At 53.1% G+C, this 22053-nt stretch overlaps 1 protein-coding gene across 1 annotated transcript; it reads right to left on the bottom strand.

Moving 5' to 3' along the window:
* Positions 1–1896: 1896 nt before the first annotated feature.
* On the bottom strand, positions 1897–10884 carry PLA2G3 (phospholipase A2 group III). Its single transcript, XM_069081906.1, has 7 exons — positions 10199–10884; positions 9618–9750; positions 8746–8880; positions 6545–7002; positions 4160–4289; positions 3825–3941; positions 1897–2922 (listed from the first exon to the last, which is right to left on the bottom strand). Exons 1-7 carry the CDS (start codon positions 10737–10739, stop codon positions 2685–2687), a joined length of 1752 nt encoding a protein of 583 aa, XP_068938007.1. The 5' UTR covers positions 10740–10884; the 3' UTR covers positions 1897–2684.
* Between the last annotated feature and the right edge of the window lie 11169 nt (positions 10885–22053).

The following is a 22053-nucleotide window of genomic DNA, read 5'->3' as shown; positions in this document are numbered from 1 at the left end:
GGCCTTCCAAGCCCTGATGTTCTAGATTCTCAGGTCCCCCCAATATTCATCTTCTAGGTTTGAAGAGGCCTTCCCAGCTCTGACGTTCCAGATTCTCAGGTCTCTCCCAGCATTTGTTTTCTAGGTTCTAAGGTCCTTTCCCAGCTATGGCATAGAAGGATGCTGTTGCTGTCTGTCCTTCGTTCTTGAAGGGGATCATGACGTCAGGAAGGTGATGCCATGACAATGGAGTTGGATCTAAGGAAGATTGGTGACTAATCCTCGAAGGAGGCCTAGGGTTCGATCACCCCCAAGTTCCCAAGACAACTGCTTCCTGTACAGGCTGTCCCAGGAGACAGGGATTGGGCCCTTTCTGCTTTTCCTGAGGTTAGAACTACTGGTAATGAGTGGAAATTACAGGGCATTCAAAATGAGCAAAGACTTCCTAGCAATTAGAGCATTCTAACAATGGAATGGGCGGAATATGGAGGTGGTGAGCTCCCCGTCACCAGAGACCTTCAAGTCAAGGCTGGGTGAACACTGCTCCGGGCTGGCAGGGAACACAGACACCAAGGCCAACCCCCTTATTCTACAGATGGGAAAAATGATGGTCAGAGAAAGAAAGGTGGGCCCCCAAGGACAGCCAGTTGGGAAACCTCAGAAGAGAGATCCGAACCAGGGTCTTTGGAGCCCAGCACTGGAATCTGTCCATTGTACCGCTTCTTCTTCAAGAAGCAGGTGGACCAGATCCTCCTATGGTGAGCAGCAGAATGGGGGCCAGGTCCTGTCTCTAAGGCCCTGCCCTTCCCGTTCCTGGCAGCTCTGGGAGCCCAGCCCTCTGTCTTGGAGACTGAGGCTGGGGAGGAGGGAAGGTCTGTCAGCAACCACTGAGTCTGGCCACTGAGATTCAAGCCCCACTCAACCTTCTCAGTTCAATCTGTGGTATAAGAAGGAAGGAGGGTGTGCTGGCAGTCATGGACAGTGGGGAGGTGGGATGGGGTGGGGGTGGGGATCCTTCCCAGACACTGAGGAGTCACAGAATAGAACAGAAACCAGCAGAGCTTCAGGGAGGGGAATGGAACAGGGGAAGTCAGGGAAAGGAGGGGCCTGAGAACAGGGCATGTCTGGGCTGGGAGGGGTCTTAGAACAGGAGATGTCAGGGTTGGAGGGGTCTTAGAACAGGGGATGTCAGGGCTGGGAGGGCCCTTAGAACAGGGAATGTCAGGGCTGGGAGGGGTCTTAGAACAGGGGATGTCAGAGATGGGAGGGAACTTAGAACAGGGAATGTCAGGGCTGGGAGGGGTCTGAGAACAGGGGATGTCAGGGCTGGGAGGGGCCTGAGAACAGGGGATGTCAGGGCTGGGAGTAGCTTCTATTTTATCAAGTCCAACTCCATTTTACAGATGAGGTAGCTGAGGCTTTCCAAGGTCACCAAGCTTGGGGAGAGATACACTATGTATGTATAGCTCTATATGTATCCATCTAGAAGTACACATATGTGTGCACATCCCTGTCTGTCTGGCTCTCAGAGCTAGGACTGGCTCCCGTGAGTGCAGGCTGTGGCCAGCCCATAGGAAGGCAAAAAGCACCAGGTGGGGGGGGGGAGGGGAGCAGTACTGCCTGGCCTTGCCCCTGCCCCAAATCCCCCTCACCCCCACCAGCTCTCCCCAGTTCAGTGTCCATTCACCCCCAGCCCTGGGGCAGAGCCTCACAATGTCCTCCACAGCTGATCCCCAGGGAAGGCAGGAGGGGGAGAATGATGTCCTCTAGTTTTCATCCCCCCTGCCTCCCCCAGCCCTCACCTGGGCTCAGAGCAGAGCAGCCTGAACCAAGAGGGCAGGACCAGGGGCCCTCCTGCCGGGCACCCTGGCACTCTGAACAGGGGGATGCAAGGCACTTACCCCAGGCAGCTCCAACACCAGTCACCAAATGACCTTTATCATTACATCTCAGGAGAGGTGGCAGCACCCACCTGGCCCAAGGGTACCAGCTCTCAGCTTTACAATATTCCAATTTCACACAAGAGACAGTAAAGGATGGGGCTCCCAATAACTTACCCCCCTCCCCTCCCCTTGCCCCTGCACCCCCTGATCCCAAGGGCAGAGGCAGCCCACTGAGTTGACTGGCAGGGAGCCAAGGCACATGCTGAGCATGGAAAATGAAAGTCCAAAGCCAGGGGTGTGTCTCTGGGAGCCAGAGGCTAAAGCCTGGCATTGGCAGGTTCCAGCTACCAGGGGATACACAGGAGAGGATCCTAGTTCCAGACCTGGGGGGCCTCAGCCCAGCCTTCATATTTCACAGATGGAGAAACTGAGGCCCAGGAAGGTGAATCAACATGACCCAAACTGTCACTTTACAGATGGGTAAACTGAGGCCAGCCCAGGTAAAGGAGCTTGCCTGTGATCATCTGAGGAGTCCATGAAGAGTCAGGACTGAACTCAGGTCTCCTGACTCCCGGTCCAGAGCTCACTGTGTTGTACCAGAGACAGCTCACCCACCTCGGCCTCGTGCCCCGGCCAAAGGGGCCAGCCGAGGCTGCCTGGGGGGCAGTGATGCCCCTGGTCCTTGGGGCAATGCCTTGTTTGCCCTGGGTAGGAGGGGCAGATGCTGCCCAAGAAAAAAGTGGATGGGGTGGATCCGCGGGAATCAGCACCAAGCCCCAGGTAGGCCTGGCATGCCCCTGGGAACAGCAGCAGCCTCCACCATCACTGGGGTGCCAACCGCATGGCTGAAAGCACCTCAAGGCACCTGTCATACAGAGTCACGGCCCCGCGAAGCTCCTGCTGGCGCCCCCGGGCCCCCAGTCTCCTCTCTCTTCTTCTCTTCTTCATTCTCTTCTCCACCTCCTTTCCTTTGACTCCACTCGGCCACCCAGCCTGTTTCTTCCACAAATGCCGCAGGTGCCTGGCAGGGACCACCACAGCCCGAGCATCAGTGGTACAGCTGGGAAAAAGTGGAAAGAGGTCAGCCAGCATCTCTGAACCCTAAAATGTCAGGGTTGGGAGGACCCTTAGGACAGGGAGGGTCAGAGCTGGGAGGGGCCTGAGAATGGGGGATGTCAGAGCTAGGAGGAGCCTTAGAACAGGGAAGGTCAGGTCTGGGAGGGGCCTTAGAACAGGGAGGGTCAGAGCTGGGAGGGGCCTGAGAATGGGGGATGTCAGAGCTGGGAGGGAGCTTAGAACAGGGAGGGTCAGAGCTGGGAGGGGCCTGAGAATGGGGGATGTCAGAGCTGGGAGGAGCCTTAGAACAGGGAATATCAGGCTGGCAGGGGCTTAGAACAGGGTATATCAGGGCTGGGAGAGGTCTTAGAACAAGAATGTCAGAGCTAGGAGGTGCCTTGGAGATCATCTGCTCCAACATCCTCATTTTACAGAGGAGGAAACTAAGGCCCAGAGAGTTTTCATTCCGTTGCTAAGGTTGCATAGCTAACGTGACTCAGAGCAGAGGCTATTGAATGTCTAGAACACCAAGTGCCAGAGCTGGACGGAGCTTCAGAGAGAGCTAGTCCAAAGGCCTCATTGTGGAGATGGAAAAGCTGAAGCTGAGATGGGGAATGTGAATGAGGAGGTGGAGGAAGGCTGGAGAAGAGCAAGGCTGGGGGTCAGGCCTTCCCTGGGGCGCTCTGCTAAGGCATGGCTCCTGGCCTGCTGGTCTCCAGTGCAGGGACAAGACAGGAAAGGCAAGGATGGGAGAGCTGGGCCCCAGAGGAGGAAGGGCCCCAAGGGACCTTCACCATCCTTAGTCCAACTTCCACCTTGGGCAAAGAGGAAAGTAGGGGCACAGAGGGCTCGGCACCACATCACTGGTCCTCAGACCCAGCACCTCTAAGGTGCGTGACCACTCACCCAGCGCTGGGGTCACAGTCTCCGAGGGGTCTCAGCTCAAAGCAAGTCAGAGCCAGCAGGTTCCAAAGCTTGTCCTTCACCTCATTGGGACTCTTGGTCCTCAGCACCTTGGCCAGCCTGCAGGGTCACACACAGACTCAGCCCTACCTCCCTCCAGCTGCTGCCCCCTCCAGCTGCTGCCCCCCCCCCAGCTGCCACCCTTCCCTCCAGCTGCCGCCCCCCCCCCCGCCGCGCCCCCCCTCCAGCTGCTGCCCCCCTCCAGCTGCTGCCCTTCCTCCAGCTGCCCCCCCTCCAGCTGCTGCCCTCCCAGGGCCCAGATGGGTCAGCCCCCTCACCGTCGTGTACAGTTGCAGTGGAAGAGGGTGTGGCTCTCTGAATTGTACAGCTGGTACTTGGTCTCCCTAGGCTCGATCTTGTGCTGACATTGGTCCAGTTGCTGGTAGCATTGGCAGGTCTCTGAAAAATCTAGAGGTAGAGAGTGTAGTCTCTGAGGGACTGAGGAAGGGACTGGGGGGGCACATATACAAACCAGCCCCTAAGCATGCACCCTCAAGTTAGATGGGCATTAGGGGAAACCTATTCGAAGAATGCACACTTAGAAACACACCTCTAACACACACACATGATCACAATCACAGACAACCACACCAGAACCAAACACCCAGTGGTTACAGTAGAAAGAGCAGGGGCCTTGGAGCCAAAGGCATGACAGGTTTGATTCTTACTGCCTGTGTGACCTTGGGCAAGTAATTTCACCTCACTGGGCCTCAGTTTCCTCATCAGTAAAATGAGGAGGTGCTCCTGAGGACACCTCCTACTCTAGACGGGTTAGACTCAGTATGTTTATTTTCAACATGAGAGGCTTGTGTTAGGTGGCCCCTGAGGATACTTCCAATGATCCTATAAGATCTGGGTTCAAATCCCAGCTCTGACAATGAATTACCACTGTGACCTTGGCCTCAGTTTCCCTATTTGTCAAATGAGGGCGCTATTCCAGATGGCTTTGAGGTCCCTTCCAACTGTAAATCGAGGATACTCTAACATTCAAGACACACAAGCATTTAAGGCAGGCCTGCAAAACCACAGGCCACTTGCTCCACACCAAAGGATTTCGGAGGGCTGGCAAAACATGTAGAGGAAAACATCCTCTGCATGTAGAGGAAATCCTTGGACTGGCAGCCTGTTGTGCAGGCCTGATTTAAGGACTGTCCTGTGTAACTCTCTTTGTGACCCCATTTGGAAATTTCTTGTAATTTGTCATTTTCTTCTCCAGTCCATTTTATAGGTAAGGAAACTGAGGCAGACAGGAGGAAATGACTTGCCCAGGGTCACATAGCTAGTGAGTTAGCTGATGCCACATTTGAACTCAGGAAGATGAGTCTTCCTGATTCTAGGCTGGGTTCTTGCGCACTATGATACCACCTAGCGATCCTTAAGAACCCACACTCAGAGCCATAGGCTCGTGTACACACACACACACACACACACACTCACATCCTTGCCTCTACACTCTCCTTCATTCCACTGGTCTTTGTATATACCAACTGATCATACATATCATATAGTCACAATAACTTCCAGATTCCCATGGAGAATCCTATGGAACCAATGCAGTGGAAAGTGCCTTCATTTTGTAGTTCAAAAGTCCTGAGTTCAAATTCTGACTCTCGCCCTCTTACTACCTATGTGGCCTCATCTAAAATCCCACATTTGGTCCAGGTGACCTGCAGACCTTCTGTCTCTGACCCAGTGACTCTCTCATCCCATAAAGCAGTTTAAATGAAGACCTGCCTACTGCCCACAGGGTGCAGGGCTGGGTACCCAGAAAGTGTTTGCTAACATGTTTCATTGAGTCATACTTTACTCCTACAGAGCAATAGATAAAAATAATCCCTGAATCACAAAATCACAGAGTCAGAGCTGAGCAGGACCTCAGAAGCGTTTAGTCCAGCCCAGACCTGAACAAGAATACCCCTATAGAACAGATCGATTAAACAAGCACGTATTAATTACCTGTCATGTGCCAGACACAGAAAGAAAAAAAACACCAGTCCCTGCCCTTGGGGAGCCAACATTCTAATGGAGAAGACAGCATGTAAATGATGTAAATGATCCAGAGGCATCTGTTAATCCCTTACTGTATGCCTCACACAGTGCTAAGAGCTAGAGACACAAGGAAAGGCAAACCCCAAGTCCTTGCCCTCAGGGAACTCCTAGTCTGATGGGGGAGAAAAACATGTAAATAACTGGGTATATACAAGACATAAAGAGAGAATGAAGGTACACTCAGACTGAGCCAAGTGTCTTGCATGAGGTGGCATTTGAACTGCCTTAGAAATGGTCTTCCAGCCCCTGCTTGAAGACCTCCAGCACCTCTTGAGGAAGCCCATCCCACCTTAGGACCCCTCTCATTGTTAGGAGTCTGTCCCGATTTTCATCCTCCATCAGCTTCCCTCCACCTGCCTCACTCAAGCACGAGCTTTCCTGGACACCCTCAGGCAAACACACCCAGGCACACACATCGGTAGCAAGGCTGCCGTTCATTTCTACAGTGATTTAGGGTTTTTAAAGCCCTTTACATCCATTATCCTCTTTGATGTTCACAATGTGAGCTGGGCTCTACAAATGTTTTTCACTCCCATTTTACAGAGGAGAGATAGAGTCATCACCCAGGGGACCACAGGCATCTTAGAGATCTCCCCCCCTAGGAGGCTACTCACCCTGGTAGAGCTTTTCATCCGCTGAGTGGAGATTGGGCTTTGAACGAGCTTCGCCAGGAGCTGGGGTGTCTGGTGGTCCCTGAGTAGCTCCTTCTGTGGGGCCTCTGACTACTTGTGTCCTCTGGGCACCAGGCCTATGTCCTCTGCCCTGAGGTCTCCCCTTAAGGTAGCGGTCCCCAGCCACCCTCAATGGCTTTCCTGGGGTGGTCACCAGGCTGGAAGTCAGGCCAGGTAAGGTTGGAGATGGTGGTTGGGTACTAATGTTAACTTTCTGCAGACTGCTGGGCAGAGGTGGGGGAGGATTGAAATGGGACTTGGGCCCCTCAGACCCTACACTCTGCATTCGGATCCTTGGTCTCTGGGAAGGCTTTGCTCCATGGCCAGGCTGGGTCCGTGTCACATTATATCTACTCTGCTGTAGAAGTCGGGCTCGAGGAATGGGGCCATGTTTCCTACACCTAGTGAGAAGACAGAGGAAAGCGAGGAAGGTCCTCAGACTCCCAGGTGTCCAGCTAGAATGGTCCAAAGAGGCCATCTGGTCCTATCCCCTTGTTTCACAGAGTCTCTACCTGCAGTCACAGCTCGGAGAGGCACCTCATGGGGTGGGACAGCACGCAGGAAGCATTTAATAAAGGCTCGTTAGCTGCCTGACTGGGAGAGGTACCAGAAGAATGCTGGTGTAGCCCTGGAGACCAGCCTGGGACCTGTACACTTCTCCGAGCCTCAGCTTCCTCCTCCATCAAATGGAGGTAGACATTCTGGCTCTACCAGCCTCATGCTGTGGGAGAGCAACCTGCTCTGTGACCTTGAAGGACAATGCCAATGTAAGCAAGTCTGGGAAATGATTGTGACTTCCTACCCACTGGCACCAACCGGCCACGGGGGAGGGAGAGGGAAAGGCAGAAGCATTTCTATAGAGCCTACTATGGGGCAGACACTATGCTGAGTTCCTTCTGACCAACACTGTCTCATCTGATCCTACTCCCTGACTGTCTTTGTGAAAATTCTGTTTTCTGTTCTTAGGCCCCTCCCAGCTCTGCCATCCCCTGTTCTCAGGCCCCTCCCAACTCTAACATCCCCTGTTCTCAGGCCCCTCCCAGCTCTGCCATCCCCTGTTCTCAGGCCCCTCCCAGCTCTGACCTCCCCTGTTCTCAGGCCCCTCCCAGCCCTGACATCCCCTGTTCTCAGGCCCCTCCCATCTCTGACATCTCCTGTTCTCAGGGCCCTCCCAGTTTTGACATTCCCTGTTCTGAGGCCCCTCCCAGCTCTGACATCTCCTGTTCTCAGGCCCCTCCCAGCTTTGACATTCCCTGTTCTGAGGCCCCTCCCAGCTCTGCCATCCCCTGTTCTCAGGCCCCTCCCAGCTCTGACATCCTCTGTCCTCAGGCCCCTCCCATCTCTGCCATCCCCTGTTCTCAGGCCCCTCCCAGCCCTGACATGCCCTGTTCTGAAGCCCCTCCCAGCTCTGCCATCCCCTGTTCTCCATCCTAAATTTTATGGACTCCTATTTCTGTAGCAGCCCTGCCCAGTTCTGACATTTTCTGACTCTACTTTAAGAGCTCATGGCCCTGATGCTGGTGAGGATGGGCTGAACCTTCCTCCTCCCCTCCCCTGTCCCTGAGCCTCCAGACTCCTGGAGAAGGCTGTCAGGAGGCTGCCTTACTGGTTTGGTGCCCTCAGGGATGGGCTGACATCTATTCAGGGCCTTCTCAGACCTCAAAGGAGGAGGGAGTGGGGCAGCAGATAATACAATAGAAGATTTCTAGATACTTCTAATCCAGTCCCTTCATTTTCCAGATGAAGAAACTGAGGCCCAGAGAGAAATGACCTACCAAAGGTCATAAGGCAGCTTAAAAACCTACCCATTTCTCTACAGGTTAAGATTCCACAGAATGTCTCCCCAAAACAATCCTCGCAGGACCGGGAGAGGGTGGATACTCAGCATTATTGCCTCATCTTACAGGTGAGGAAATGGAAACTGGGACAGTCACCCAGGCAGGAGATGTCGAGCCCCGAGAGGGAGGGCGCACTGCCTGGCACACAGGGCTCCTTCCCCCGGCCACCCATCCCCAGAACAGGAGCTAGAGAGCTAATGGGGGAGGAGAAGCAGGAGGCGGGGTGGAAGGAGGGATCCACCTGGGTCTCTTTCTTGAGTAACAGGAGGACTTGGGAAGGAAGTGGGCAAGAGTCTGGCTACCTACCCGCCCCACCAGTACCACTGGATGCACTCCTCCTTCTCCTCCAACACAAAGCAGGGAATTTCCAGCAGATTGAAGAAGGTGGTGCCCACAAAGTCCGAAATGGCATCCTGTTGACTCTGGAGACAACCGTGGAACCTGGTACCGGGAGCCCAAAGGTTGGTCCCTTCAGCCATTCAAGGCAGGGGGACCCTGAAAGTTGGGGCAAGTTGGAATAGCCCTCACCAACTCCCCTGTCACCCAGTCCTCTGCCTCTAGGAACTCAGAAAATTCAGAAGATCAAGGGATTAGAAATGGGAGCGCCCTCATTTAATAGAGGGGTCCTTAGCCTTTTTGGTGGCATGGACCCTCACACATTCCCCTTTTCAGAACAATAGTTTTGAATGCATTAAGTGAAATAAACACCTCAGATATCAAAGCAATTCTATTAAAATAAAGCTATACCCTTTTCCCATCTAAGTTCACCCCGCTTTGAAATCTATCCACACACTCCTTGATTTTCCACGGACCTCAGGTTAAAAACCTCTACTCTCTTCCACACACACACCTCCCCCACCCCACCAGTCCCTGTTCAAATTGAGGCAATTGAACCCCAGAGCCATCTAAGGGACTCGCAAACCCAGGTTCCCCCAACTGCCAGGGCTCTTCCCATGACACTGTGGTCCCCCTCTACTGGGATTCCCTTCCCACCCCCAGGAATAGAATCTATGTAGAGCCAGCTGAGTCCGAGAGAAATCACAGGACCGATCCAAGATCACACGAATGGAACAGTATTGAAGCTAAGATTTGAACCCTGGTCCCCTGGCTCTGTTTCTTCCATTGGCTCCGGTCCAGGAGTATCTCCTGAGTGGGGACGACCCTGTCCGTCCACTCACCTGGAATCACAGTCACAATGGGAGATGGTGTGGAATCGATAGTTCCGAATGCCATAGTTATACTGGAAGGGTGCGATGTTGTGAGCGCAGAGGTCGTGGTCCCGGCAGCAGAGGTCTGGCCCCTGGAAGATCCCTGTGGGGTGAGATCAGGCTTGGCAGGCACAAGGAGGACGCCCCATCTCCCCGCACTGGTCTAGGGGCCAGACGAGCAAGCGCTTCCCGCTCTGGCCTCCGCTCACAACCCCCGTCCCGAGGCCTTGGACCGCCTTGGACCTGGCCGCCAGATTACGAGAGCTTTCTTTTCCATCGTCCGCGCACAGTAGGAAGTGATTTGGGGCTGGCCCCCGAACCCAACCCTCTCATTTTCCCGAAGAGGAAACAGGTTCCGATGGGTAACGCGATCTGTCCGCTATTTGAACCCGGATCGTCCGACTTTCAATCAATCCACCTTCCCACTACTGCGTCCTTGCCTCCTGGACACTCAGCCCAGCCCAAGTAAGAATCTCCTTGAAGTCGGGCCTTTCAGCTGGGCAGCCTGCCCCTCTTCTTGGAGACCCCCGTGATGAGCCCTGGTGACTTACCCAGGTCTGTGGAGTTCGCCGCAGAGTCCCCGACTCCGCACCAGAGAGTCCCAGGAATGGTCCAGCCCCTCCTCACACGCCGGTGGCTGGAGGCTGCCTGGAGCCCTTCCTCCCCTTCGGCTCGTCCTTTGAACCCCTCCCTCCCGGTGTTCGGTGGTTCCTCCTCTGTCCTGCCACAGGCGTCCTGCCGCCCCTGGAGGGCTTCCACAGCCCGCTGCAGCAGAGGATTGGGGGTGTGCGCAAAAATGCTGCCCCTCTCCTGAGCGCACGCAGCCTGGTAAGACAGAACAATGGCAGCTCCCTCCCAAAAGGCACACTCCAGCAGGTGCCCCTGCTCATCCCAACTGGCATGGAAGAGAGCCAACCCATGTGGGCCCCGGCTCAGGAAACTCAGCGACTGCAGGGGAGAGGCGGGCACCGTCCTGGGCACTGCCAAGTGACAGAAGGTGCTGCTCCAGCTGAAATTTGGCACCGCCCCTTCCTTTGCCAGCGCTGCCCCCAGGGGGACCAGTGCCCACAGGAACCAGGCTGGGTGTCCCATATCAGCTCCCCTCGCCCCCAGACCCTGGTCCCCTTCAGCCCACTCGAGGAGGGTCCCACGATGCTGTCCAGCAGCAGAAGTGAAGCTGGGCTTGAGAGAGAAGCGGCTTCTGGACCAATGAATGGAGGGGCAGGCAGGCAGGCTCCAGCCCCAGCCTTCCAGGAGGATGGAGCATATGGGGTGATCTCTGTTCTGTAACTGAATCCACCAGCAACGCTGGGCCCCAGGGAAGCCTCTGATTGGCTCGGAGCCTTTAAAGCCACCTGGCCCCACGCCCCACCCACCCTGGGAGGTTCTGCCTGTTACCTGAAAGCCGGGACTTGGAAGTGGGGAGAGGGAGGCTGGAATGCCATTTCTGCTCTCCGATGCTTAGCCTGCTTTTCTTTTGTAAAACAAGGAGGTCCCCAAGCTTCCCTTTCACCTAGAGCTGGGAGCACTGGAAAGCTACCTAGTTCCTTCTAGGAGGAAAGAGGAGGCCTTTATTGCAAGGTGTTGGGCAGGGCTCCCATGCCAGGGAAGGGGCTGGCACTGCGCCACCTGTCACACATGGGCTGGCACTGGGCCACGGAGGAAATTGGCTAGTAATGAGGTGCAGGGCCAAGGAAGGGTTTGGGCCACCAGGGTTCACGGTCCCAACCTATGTGGGGGTAAGTCCTGGAAGTGTCCCCAATGCCCTGGCGCTGTCTCAGAAGCATCCATCCCAGGTCTTGGTAAATCTTAGGGTGCCAAGGGCCAGACTGCAGTGCCAGCTGTCCGGGGCTACACTTGGCCTATTCTCTCCTCACCCCACCCTCTGACCTGGGTCTTGGGCCTAGAACTCTGGGACTGAGCCAAAGTGCCTTCCATACAGCCTCCCCCTGGCTTTGTCATTCAGTTACTGGGTTAGGCCTTGGGAGTTGGCCAGTGCAGGGACGCCGTCCACAGTGACGGAGGAGCCCTGCATTTGGAACAGGGCCCCTGGGCTCTGGGCCCAGGCTAGTGCTTTGGACAGGGAAAGCTCCAGAGGCCCTGAAAGGGGGAGCAAGGGACTTGTCCACAGCCACACATCAAGTAAGCCCTGGAGATAGGCCACTAAGGGATTGAATGCTGGGCTGGTAGTCCAAAAGAGCCGAGTTCAAATCAGGCCTGCAACCCTATCCACATGACCCTGGACTAGTCAACCACCTCTCTGAGCCTCAGACTCCTCCTTTGTAAAATGGGGGAGTTTGACTAGATGGCCTGTGAGGCATTTCAGCTCTGGACCAAGGGTGCTATGATGTATGTGTGTGTGTGCGTACAATTCAAATGACTCCTTTTCCAGATGAGGAAAATACCCAAATAAAATCCTACACATATTCACAGACACACATGAATTCAGAGGCCACTGAGTCCAACCCCCTCATTTTACAGAAAGGGAAACTGAGGCCCAGACAGGGGAAGTGACTTACCTCAAGGCTCAGGACCCTTTCCTCTGGGCCACAATTCTGATTCTGATATTGCTGACTCAGCCTGAGCCTCCATTTTTGTTCTGTAAAAGGGGGAGAAAAAAAAAACAGCACCAGCCTTCTTAGGAGGAAAATGAATGTGGAGTTTGGGGAGAGGCCATGGGGATGGAAGCTATTGGTAGCTGGCAGCTGTTCCTTCCCCTGTTCTCCCTCCCACCAGCCCAAGGTCACCCAGTCACCCTGGCAGCTGTGGGGGGGGGGGGGCAGAGGGCTGACCCCTGAAGCTGATGAGGAGACCAAGCCTCCTTGGAGGAGGGGAAGGGAATTGGGGGGACAGGAAGGTCTTGTGTCTCCATCTCCAGGGACCTCACCTGGAGCCTTCAGTGTAACCCTGGACCTAGGGCCAGGAAGCCTGAGTCCTGGTTCTGATTCTGCCTTTGCTTTCCATGTGACTCTGTGCAGTGCAGGCCTCAGTTTCCTCATCTGTAAAGTAGGGGTGCTTTGCAGGGGGCTGCATGGAAGCACCTGCCAGACCCTCACCTCCAGAATTGTGAGGCATCCCCAGGAAGCAGAATCCAAAACTTGAGGATATGGGTTCCGTTGCCTCCTCATCTCTGGGCCTCAGTTTCCTGCACTGCGAATATGCGGGACTCCTTGATTTCTGCAGTTCTTTATAACTCTGTTTCTCTGATCCTTTGATCTGGGTTTGAATCTTGGCCATATACCCTTTGTGACCTTGGCCATGTCTTTTCCCCTCTCTGTGACTCAGTTTCCTCCTCCGTAAAAAGAGGAGATTGGCCTAAGATGAGCTCTGAGGTCACTTTTTACTTTAAAGCTATGAGACTATAAACACTGTGAATAATTAATAATAATGCCTCAGCTCTCTGCCCTCCTCCTCCTGCCCCCTGGCACAGCCTCACCCTTATTAACTCTTATCAGAAGACAAGGAGGTTTCAGTAAGGAAGAGGCTGGGACTGGGGATGGGGAATGGAGACCTCATCTCCTTGGTGCTGAGTGGGTAGGAGGGCAGAGAAGAGAGCCTTCCCCTCCTCAGCCCTGAGCCTCCCCCCATCAGCCTCCCCTCCAGAAGGTAAGGGTAGGCCAGTATCTCTCCTCTTCCCCACCCCCCATTTTGATCTCTGAGGCACCGGGTCAAGCTTGAGACAATGAAGAAAGATGTCAAATGGACTGGAAGAGCATCTGGTCCCCAGGGGCCAAGGGCTTAGGCCAAAAGCTATGGGCAGCCTGGGAATCAGCCAAGCCCAGGCCTTGCCTGGCCTGACCCAGGAGAGGGAGCCTGGGGCACTCCCTGGTGGGGGCAGGTAGCTTTTCACTGTGGAGAGAGAGAAGGGGGGAGAAAAGGAGGAAACCCAGAGATCTGAGGGGCCAGGGCGGGGGGGGGGGGGGGGGGCGGCGGGGGGGGGGGGGGGGGGGTTTGCCGGGGGGGGGGGGGGAGGGGGGGGGAAAAGGGGGGAACCCGGGGGGGGGGGGGGGGGGGGGGGGGGGGGGGGGGGCAGCCTGCAGCTCAGACCAAAGGAAGCTCCCCACCTTAGGAATTCATGAGCAGGTCCCTTGTGTAAGAGGTTTAGAAAGGGGAAATTCCAAAGAGAAACCAGTCTGTGACTGCTCATCAGCCATTATCAGGTCCTTCTATGCTAACATTTAATTTACAGTCCAATACAATGGAGCAGTCCTTGAGAGGCACCCAAAGCATGGGAAAAATGGGCTTCGTCTCAGTTCAGAGGAGATTAGGCTAGGGAGTCAGGGGGGCTTTCTGGAGGAGGTGGCCAAAATTCCCCCAGACAGAGGGAAAGGGCAGGTTACTTGGCGAGGCACAAAGGGACTTGGTGGATGAGACCAGGATTAGGCCCAGGTTTGCTGCTCCAGAGCCAAAAATAGAATCCTTTCCAGGCTGGCCTTGGGTAACCAGATGAATGTGGTTCTGCTGGACCAGGATGCCTCGTGTGAGTGAGGCCTTCCTTGGGGAAGGAGTCAGGAGTGATGAGGAGGGACACAGGGAGGGAGGGAAAGCCAGACAAGAGCACAGCCCAGTAAAAAGGGAATCAGGAGGCCTGGGTTCCAGTCAGATGAGTGTGGCACTCATTTACCATGTGACATAAGGCAAATACCTTCTGCCCTCTGGGCCTCAAGTGACCTGTTGGTTGGTCCTTCCAGTTCTGATCAGCTTGGTTTTAGGGTTTCAGAGTCAGAAGACCTGAATCCTGACTCAGTCACTCACTGCTGACCTCAGCTGTAAAAAGAAGAGATTGGCTTTGAGGGCTTCTGAGGCCCTATTCAGCTCTCACCAGAAGTATGAGCCAGAGAGGGCACAGGCTGAGACCTGTCAGGGCCCAGACAGAGGCCTGGGGGACCATTTAATCATCAGGGAAGTCATATGGGATCAATGTGCAAAATGAGGTGGGAGCTGGATGGCAAAGGGCTTTCAATGCCAAACAGAAGACGTGTTTTATCCAGAAAGCCATAGAAGGTTTTTGAGCAGGAGAATGGCATGGTGAAACTTGTGCTTTCGAAATATTCTTTTGGTGACTGAGAGGAGGATGGATGGAGAGGGGAGAGACCAGTGAGGCAGACCCATTGAGTGAGGAGGCCATTGCAGTACACCAACCAAAAGGTGATGAAAGCTAAGATCAAGGCTGCAAGAGGGCAAGGACAAGCGGATGTGCTGCTTGTACCCAGTAGAATCAACAAGACTTGGCAGCTGATTGGATATGAAGGAAAGAGCAGGGAAGGACAGAGAATGACTCCCAGGTCTGGACACTGGAAAGATGGTGGCTCCCTCAACAGGCATCAAGAGTTAGGAGTAGGGGAGGGCTTCCACCATAGACAGGCTGGGTTTCAAAGGCCTGTGTGTATCCAGTTGGAGACCCAGGCCTGAAGATCAGGAGAGAGGTCAGGGCTATGCATGTAGATCCAGGGACCATCTGCATGGAGGGAGAGCTGACTTCATGGGAGCTGCTGAGGTCACCGGAAGCAAGGGGACGAAGGCTCGGTTAGTGCCCAGTGAGGATCACTTGAAATGACTGGAATTGTTTATTGCAGGACCAAGAACATCTTCCAGCATTAGAAGGAAGGGGTAAGGTTTGGATGGCTTGGCCCCAGTGGCCAGGGCTGAGTGGGTGAAAGCTGATTGCAGAGGGAGGTTTGGGCTCAGCACTGGCCCATGGCTGTCTGTTCCCCCTCCCCGGTGGTCCCCCATCTGTGGGGAAGCTGAAGAGGGAACACTCTATCCTGGGCAGCTTTTTGTGAATTAGTCACAGGGATTCCCACCATGCTTGGCTCTGTGACCTAACTGGGACAGGGTGGAGAGAATGGGCAGGTAGTTTCTAGACACATGTGTAGACACGTTATCTGAGGATCTGGATCAGAGGTCTGCCTCCTCCACAGACTCATTTCATTACCTTGAGAGAGTCTTTCTCCCCTCTCCAGAGCTCAGTTTTCTTATCCATACAATGGAGGGGGCACTAATTAACTGCTAGTCCTATTCCCCTATGGGGAGCTGGGGGCGCCATGATGCACAGAGCACTGCACTTAAAGCAGGGAAGACTCATCTTTCTGAGTTCAAATCCAGCCTCAGCTACTTACTAGCTGTGTGACCCTGGGCAAGTCACTTAACCCTGCCTGCCTCAGTTTCCTCATCTGTAAAATGAGCTGGAGAAGGAAATGGCAAACTCAGGCACTAACAGTGTGACCCTGGGCAAGTCACTTAACCCTGCCTGCCTGAGTTTTCTCATCTATAAAATGAGCTGGAGAAGGAAATGGTGAACCACTCCAGTATCTCTGCCAAGAGAACCCCAAATGTGGTCACAAAGAGTCAGACACGACTGATTTTATAGATCCATCCACAAGCATTTATCTAGTGTCTACTACACCGTGGCAGCTGTTGCGCTGGATGCTTCAAAGGAAGAAGAAGAAACAGCCCCTGCCCTGTAGAGGTTTACATTCTCTAAAATGCATCCTGCATACAAGCAAATGCAAAATCACTGGGGGAGGGGGATGAGGGGTTGGTGAGGCCCTAGCCCCTGGGGAGGGGGCCTTGAGAAAGGTCCTGCAGAAGATGGGCTTGAGCTGAGTCTCTAAGGAAACCAGGGACTGAGCCCTAAGAAGGGAAGTGATCCTAGCGTGGGGGAGGACAGTCTGGGAGCCCTGTGGAGTGGAGGGAGAGGAGGGTGGCCAGATCAGTGGGGGCCAAGCTCTGAATGGCTTTAAAAGACAGAGGATTTCCTGTGTGGCCCTGCAGGTAATAGGGAACCACGGGAGTTTATGGAGGAGGGGGTGTAGAAGTGGAATTTGATTCAGTCAGGTTCATGTTCTGTCAGGGGTTTGTGTGTGTGTGTGAACCTGTGTGTGAATGTGTGAGTGTGTGTGTGTGAACCTGTGTGTGAATGTGTGAGTGTGTGTGTGTGTGTGTTCGAACTCTCAAGCCTCAGATTTAGGGGAAGTGACTGGCCCAAGGTCACTGAGCGGCAGTCAAGTGCTGACTGACTCTGCACTCACTGTTAATGACTCACCTGTGAGATTCTAACTGGGAGGCCGCCCGGAGCCCTGTGGACGCTTGGAGTCTGGAGCAGTCATCAGTTAGTCAATGGATTCATTCATGCTGTGCTTCTGACGTGTGGTAAGGGTTTTACAAATATTAATTCGTCTGGGAGGGAGGGAAGAGGAGAGACCGAGAGCAAACAGCTCTGGACAGATAAGCTATAGACGAGATAAAGGCACTGGTGTTAAGGGAGATTGGGAAAAGCAGAAGGTGGCCTTTTAGCTGGGCCTCAAAGAAAGCCAGAGGATGAGGGGATGAGGAGGGAGTGTGCTCCTGGCAGGGGGCACAGCCAGGGGAAATGCCCTGAAGTGAGAGGTGGGGTATTTTGTTGCTGGGTCACAGAGCACTTGGAGGGAGGGAAAGGGTAGAAGACTGGGAAGTGGGGAGGGGGGCAGCTTTACAAGCCAAAAAGACCTGAGTTCAAGCCCTGTCCCTCCCACATAGAACTGGGTGGCAACTCCCTCAGATTCTCCATTACAAAGAAGGTGCCCATCTGCCCTGGCAGAAGGAGCTCCTTTACTGGGAATTCCAATAAATGACAGACATCTCTCTGGTAACTTTGGGCTGGCCAACCCCTTTACCAGCATAATCTCACTTAAGCCTCGTAAGGCCTCATTGCTGGTGCCTTTATCCCCATTTTACAGTTGAGGAAACTGAGTCTTAGACAAGTAAAGACACTTGTGCCCACCAGGCTCCCACCAGATCTAGCCCTCCACCCACCACCCCTAAATTCTGCCCTTCCAGTCCCTTCAAATGGCCACACACACTTGTCTGTCCTGTCCAACTCCTCAAGACCGCATTTGGGGTTTTCTTGGCAGAGATCCTAGAGTATGGAGTAAAATGTATAGGATATATGGAGTAAAGGCCATTTCCTCCAGCTCATCTTACAGGTGAGAAAATGGAAGCCAACAGGGTTAAATGACTTGCTCAGGTCACACAGCTAGGTAAATGCCTGAGACCAAATATGAACGCAGGAAGATGAATCTTCCCCATGTCTAGCCTCCCTCTCCAGCCCTACACCACTTAGCTGGCCCTCGATTGGGATTATGGGCAACGGGTATTTGCTGTACAATAGGCGCTTAATATGTGTTTGCTTTTGTTCTTTCCCCTAGACAATCCTGTGAGAAAGTACTTGGGCGAATGGCCCCTCCAAGAGGAGCCCCTTGCCCCAAGTGAGGGGAAGCCCCGCTTACCTCCTGGGACTGGCGACGTGAGGCTTAGGTGAGGTCTCACTGGGGAAAGTGTTTGGGCAAACTGAGGGGAGGGGAGAGATTAGGAGGAGACTCAGATTGGGAGCATGAGCCCAGAGGGGGAGGAGGGGGAAGATTACAAAAGAGAAAGTGGTGTAAGGATTCGGGGGTGGCCCAGGGAAATTCAGTCTGAGAGGAGGGGTCACCCCACTCGATTCCCCAGCTCCCTACTTTGTGCCTGGTGAAGACACCGAGAGAAATGCCTAAAAGTGTCTGCCTTCAAGGAGGTGACATTCTAGTGGGGAGAATGCAGGCACGCACATAAGAGGGTGTCTTTAAATTTTATTTTTCTCTCTTTCATTAATTTTAACATTCATTTGCTAAAATGTTGAGTTCCCAGTTCTCTCCCTTCCTCCCACCCCTCCCCATCCTTTGAGAAGGCAGGCAAGATGCTATCAGCTATAATCCCGAAGTCATACAAAGCCTATTTCCATATCGACTAAGTAAATATTTAGAAAAAATTTAAACAAATTAATTTTGGGGTGGAGAGAACATTAACTGACCATAGGTCTGGAGCCAGAAGGGTTTCTAGTTCAAACCTCCCTTTGGCCAACAGGGAAACGGAGGCTCAGAGAAAGATCCCAACGCTAGTGAGGAGCAGACCCGAGGGTCACAGCTCTAAAGGCTGCTTTCCAAGAGCATTAGTAGCCCCGGAGCTGTGTTCCCATGACGTCGTCCCGTCGCCCTCTTATTTTACAGAAAAGGAAGCTGAGGCCCCAAGAGAGGAAGCTGGGGCTGGAAGGTGGCCCCAGGGGGCATTCAGTCCAACCTCCTCACTTTATAGGATGAACCCAAGGCTACTCAGTTAGTTTGGATAAGGGCAATTTGCCACTGGCCCCGATGGCTCCGGAGGAGAGAGTGAGGCTGGTGACCTTGCACAGCCCTCCCTCACTTAAATCCGATTCACTTGCACTTCAGGGCCTCACCTCCCTGACGTCAAGGTCCTCTCCCAGAAGGATAAACAATAACTGGGTACTTGTCCGAGATGAGATTTGAACCCAGGCCCTGTGCCTCTTCCCACTGACCCACATCGCTCTCCCCCCAGGGAGCCCTTCGAGGGGGCGGTAGATGGGATTTAAAGGCCCCACTTTTTGTTTTCTCTGACTCCAGTGCTTTTTGACCCTCTGTAAGACCCCTGGAGAACACTGTTATTCCCTAGGGGTGAGGAGAAATCTTTGGGGTCAGAGGGCTGGGCCCAGCTCACACCTAGGTCCTGGAACCACAAAAGCTGGTGCTGAGGGATCCTGGGGGCAGGAGGGAGGTCTCTGACTACACAGGCCTCTCAGACTGACAGCTGGAGTAACAGGTGGTCCCACCCCTCCCCCCTCCCCCCCGGGGACCCTGCTACTGACCATTGTCCCCTTGCAGACCTTGAAGACCTTTGAAAGGAACAGGAATTGAGGTCTGGATATACAGCTTTGGAGGGCTGTAGGGGCACAGGGTTAGGGGGACCATCTGGCCATGGTGCTGAGTGGGTGTGGCCACAGAACAAAGGACATCTGAATGAGAGCTTCGGGAAGGGACCAAGCCCTTCAGTAACAGGGCTAAAGGCTTGTCCGAGGTCACACAGGTGGTCAGTCCTAGTTTGAAGCCAGGCCCTCAGACCCCAGGTAGCTGTGGTCACTCTGCATGTTTTTGGGAGGTCATTTCTTCCCACAACCCCATGAAATAGGCACTTGTTGGTTCTGGCTGCTCCTGATACTTCTGAAGGAGGACAGCCCATGTTGGGTCCAGCCAGGGATGTGCCCAAGGAGCCTCACGTGGGGGAGCTCCCGGGGCTTGGCACGTTGCAGCACGAAGCCCTCACTGGGTGTCCCGACTCCATCTTCCTTCCACGTCTGGGCAGCTGAGATGCTTCCTGGGGAGGGGAGAGATCCCTCTGATAAACGTAATTGGTTTCCCTCCCACTCCTCAGGCAAAGAGGAGCTAGGAAACCAGCTAGAAAACGGGACTCTTCTAGCCTGGAGAAGCCTCCTTCGACGGCCAGCCCCCTGGGCAGCCACCCGACCTCCCCAAGACAGCCTCAAGTCAGCTGTAAAATGGAGGAGCCAACCCAGTGGTGTCTGAGAGCCCTCTGAGCTCAATCAAGATCTAATTCCATGAGTTTAATTTCATGACTGTGGGGCACGTGGCCATGCCTTTCCCTGGGCCTCAGTTTCCTCATTTGTAAAATGAAGGGGGTTGGGTGGCATGGCCTCTTAGGTCTCTCACACCTCTAGGGCTTTCATCTCATAACCCCAAGCTGGGTGACCTTTATTAGTCTTTACCTCCTGGGGCTAGAAATCCCGCTATAAATATTTTTGTCCATGTGGATCCTTATCTTCCTTCTTTGATCTCTTTGGGGGTATAGACCTAAGAAAGGTATCCCTGGATCAAAGGGTAGCCACAAAGTTACACAGTAACTTTGGGGGCATAATTCCAAAATGCATCCAGAATGGCCGGACCAGTCTACAGCTCCATCCAACAATGCATCGCTGTACCTAGTTTCCCACAGCCCCTCCAGCACCTGTCGATTTTTGTCAACTTTGCCATTCTGAGGGGTATGAGGTGGAGCCTCAGAGTTGCTCGAATTTTCCATTTCTCTAATTATTAGTGATTAGGAACTTTTTTTTTTAATATGGCCATTGATGGTTTGGATTTTTTCTCTGAAAACTGCCTGTTCTATTTCTCTTCTTTTTTCTCCATTATTTGCCTTGAGTTTCTAGATCTATATTCTTCCAAATTAATGTTTTCTTATTTTTTCTAATTTTGTAATGTATCTCCTTGATAGTCTGGTTGGGATAGCACTGTACACACATTAACTTTACTGGAATGTCATTTTAATCTCTGTTGTTTCTAAATGTCCTGCTTGCAGTTATGTTTAGAAAGATTTTAGGCAATCCCCCTTACCTTAAAATGCCCTGGCAAGCTCAGCACTCCCCTGACTGTGCCTCTGGTAGCTTTAGGAGGAGAACAGTGCCCGGTATTTTGTACACAAAGAAATACAAAATCATTTCAGGAGGGAGAGGGCACTAATGACTGGGGAAGAAAGGTGGAAGTAGCACCTGAATTAAGAAAACTAGGGATTTTAAGAGGCTGAAGTGAGGAAGGAGAGCATTCATTCAAACAGAAAGCAGAATAGGCCAATTTGGCTGGAATACAGGGTTCGTGATAGAAAGGCAAGTAGGGAAAGCCTGCCTCCCCTACTCCCTTTGGCTTTGACTTTCTCCCCAGCTCCTGAACCTTTCCAACTTCTCCCTCACTTCACAGCACCTGAGCTCTAGCCCAGTTAAAGTTGGGCTTGGCCAGTGAGTGCAAACTTGGAATGAGAGATCTAATGCCCGCAATTAAATTCCCAAGAGAAAATCACTGAATGAGTCCCAAAAGGGAGAGGTAGAGGCGGAGGGCTTCCAGGTCTGCCGGACAAGAAACCCACAGAGAAGGCTTGGAAGGGCACCCTTAGAAGGGCAGAGCAGGGCAGTCTGCCCTTCCTGCACCCTTGTCCTGTATCCTCATCTCAAGTCAATTTAAATTTCCAGAAAATTAGGAACCCAAGTTTGGAGCTGGAAGGGACCCTAGAGCTGAGGCCAAGTGAGGGAAAGAAGGTTGCCCTTCACCCAATTTCCTCAGAGACCTGAGCCCATTTCTACACATCACCATGCTCTAGGGTAATAGAGATGAACACACAATTCCTCCCCCCCCCCAACACACACATATACTTAATAGTATCTTATTTTTTCCAATTACATGTAAAGATAGTTTTCAACATTTACTTTTACAAGATTTTGAGTTCCAGATTTTTTTTCTCCCTCCTTCCCATCCCCAAGACAGCAAGCAATCTGATATAGGCTATCAGATTAAATCTGATACAATCATATTAAATGTATTTCCACATTAGTCATGTTGTGAAAGAAGAATTAGAACAAAAGGGAAAACTCACAAGAAAGAAAAAAAAAGAGAAAATAGTCTGCTTCAATCTGCATTCAGACTCCATAGTATTTTCTTTGGTGTGGATAGCATTTTCCATTATGAGTCTTCTGGAATTGTGTAAGATCATTTCATTGTTGAGAAGAGCTAAGTCTAATCAAGGTCAGTCATCACAC

This window comes from Petaurus breviceps, unplaced genomic scaffold (assembly GCF_028583685.1).
Source record: "Petaurus breviceps papuanus isolate PSGF00001 unplaced genomic scaffold, PetGlider_PUasm1.0 99, whole genome shotgun sequence".
In the NCBI taxonomy this organism is placed as follows: Eukaryota; Metazoa; Chordata; class Mammalia; order Diprotodontia; family Petauridae; genus Petaurus; species Petaurus breviceps.
This window is presented reverse-complemented; position numbering and strand designations above follow the sequence as displayed.

Excerpts from the sequence above, each read along its gene's own strand:
- PLA2G3 (XM_069081906.1), bottom strand. The coding sequence starts at position 10,739 with ATGGGACACCCAGCCTGGTTCCTGTGGGCACTGGTCCCCCTGGGGGCA. Across the intron at positions 7,003-8,745 it reads CAGTGGTACTGGTGGGGCGG|GTGTAGGAAACATGGCCCCA; the intron begins GTAGGTAGCCAG and ends TCTTCTCACTAG. Across the intron at positions 3,942-4,159 it reads CACTGCAACTGTACACGACG|GCTGGCCAAGGTGCTGAGGA; the intron begins GTGAGGGGGCTG and ends GTGACCCTGCAG.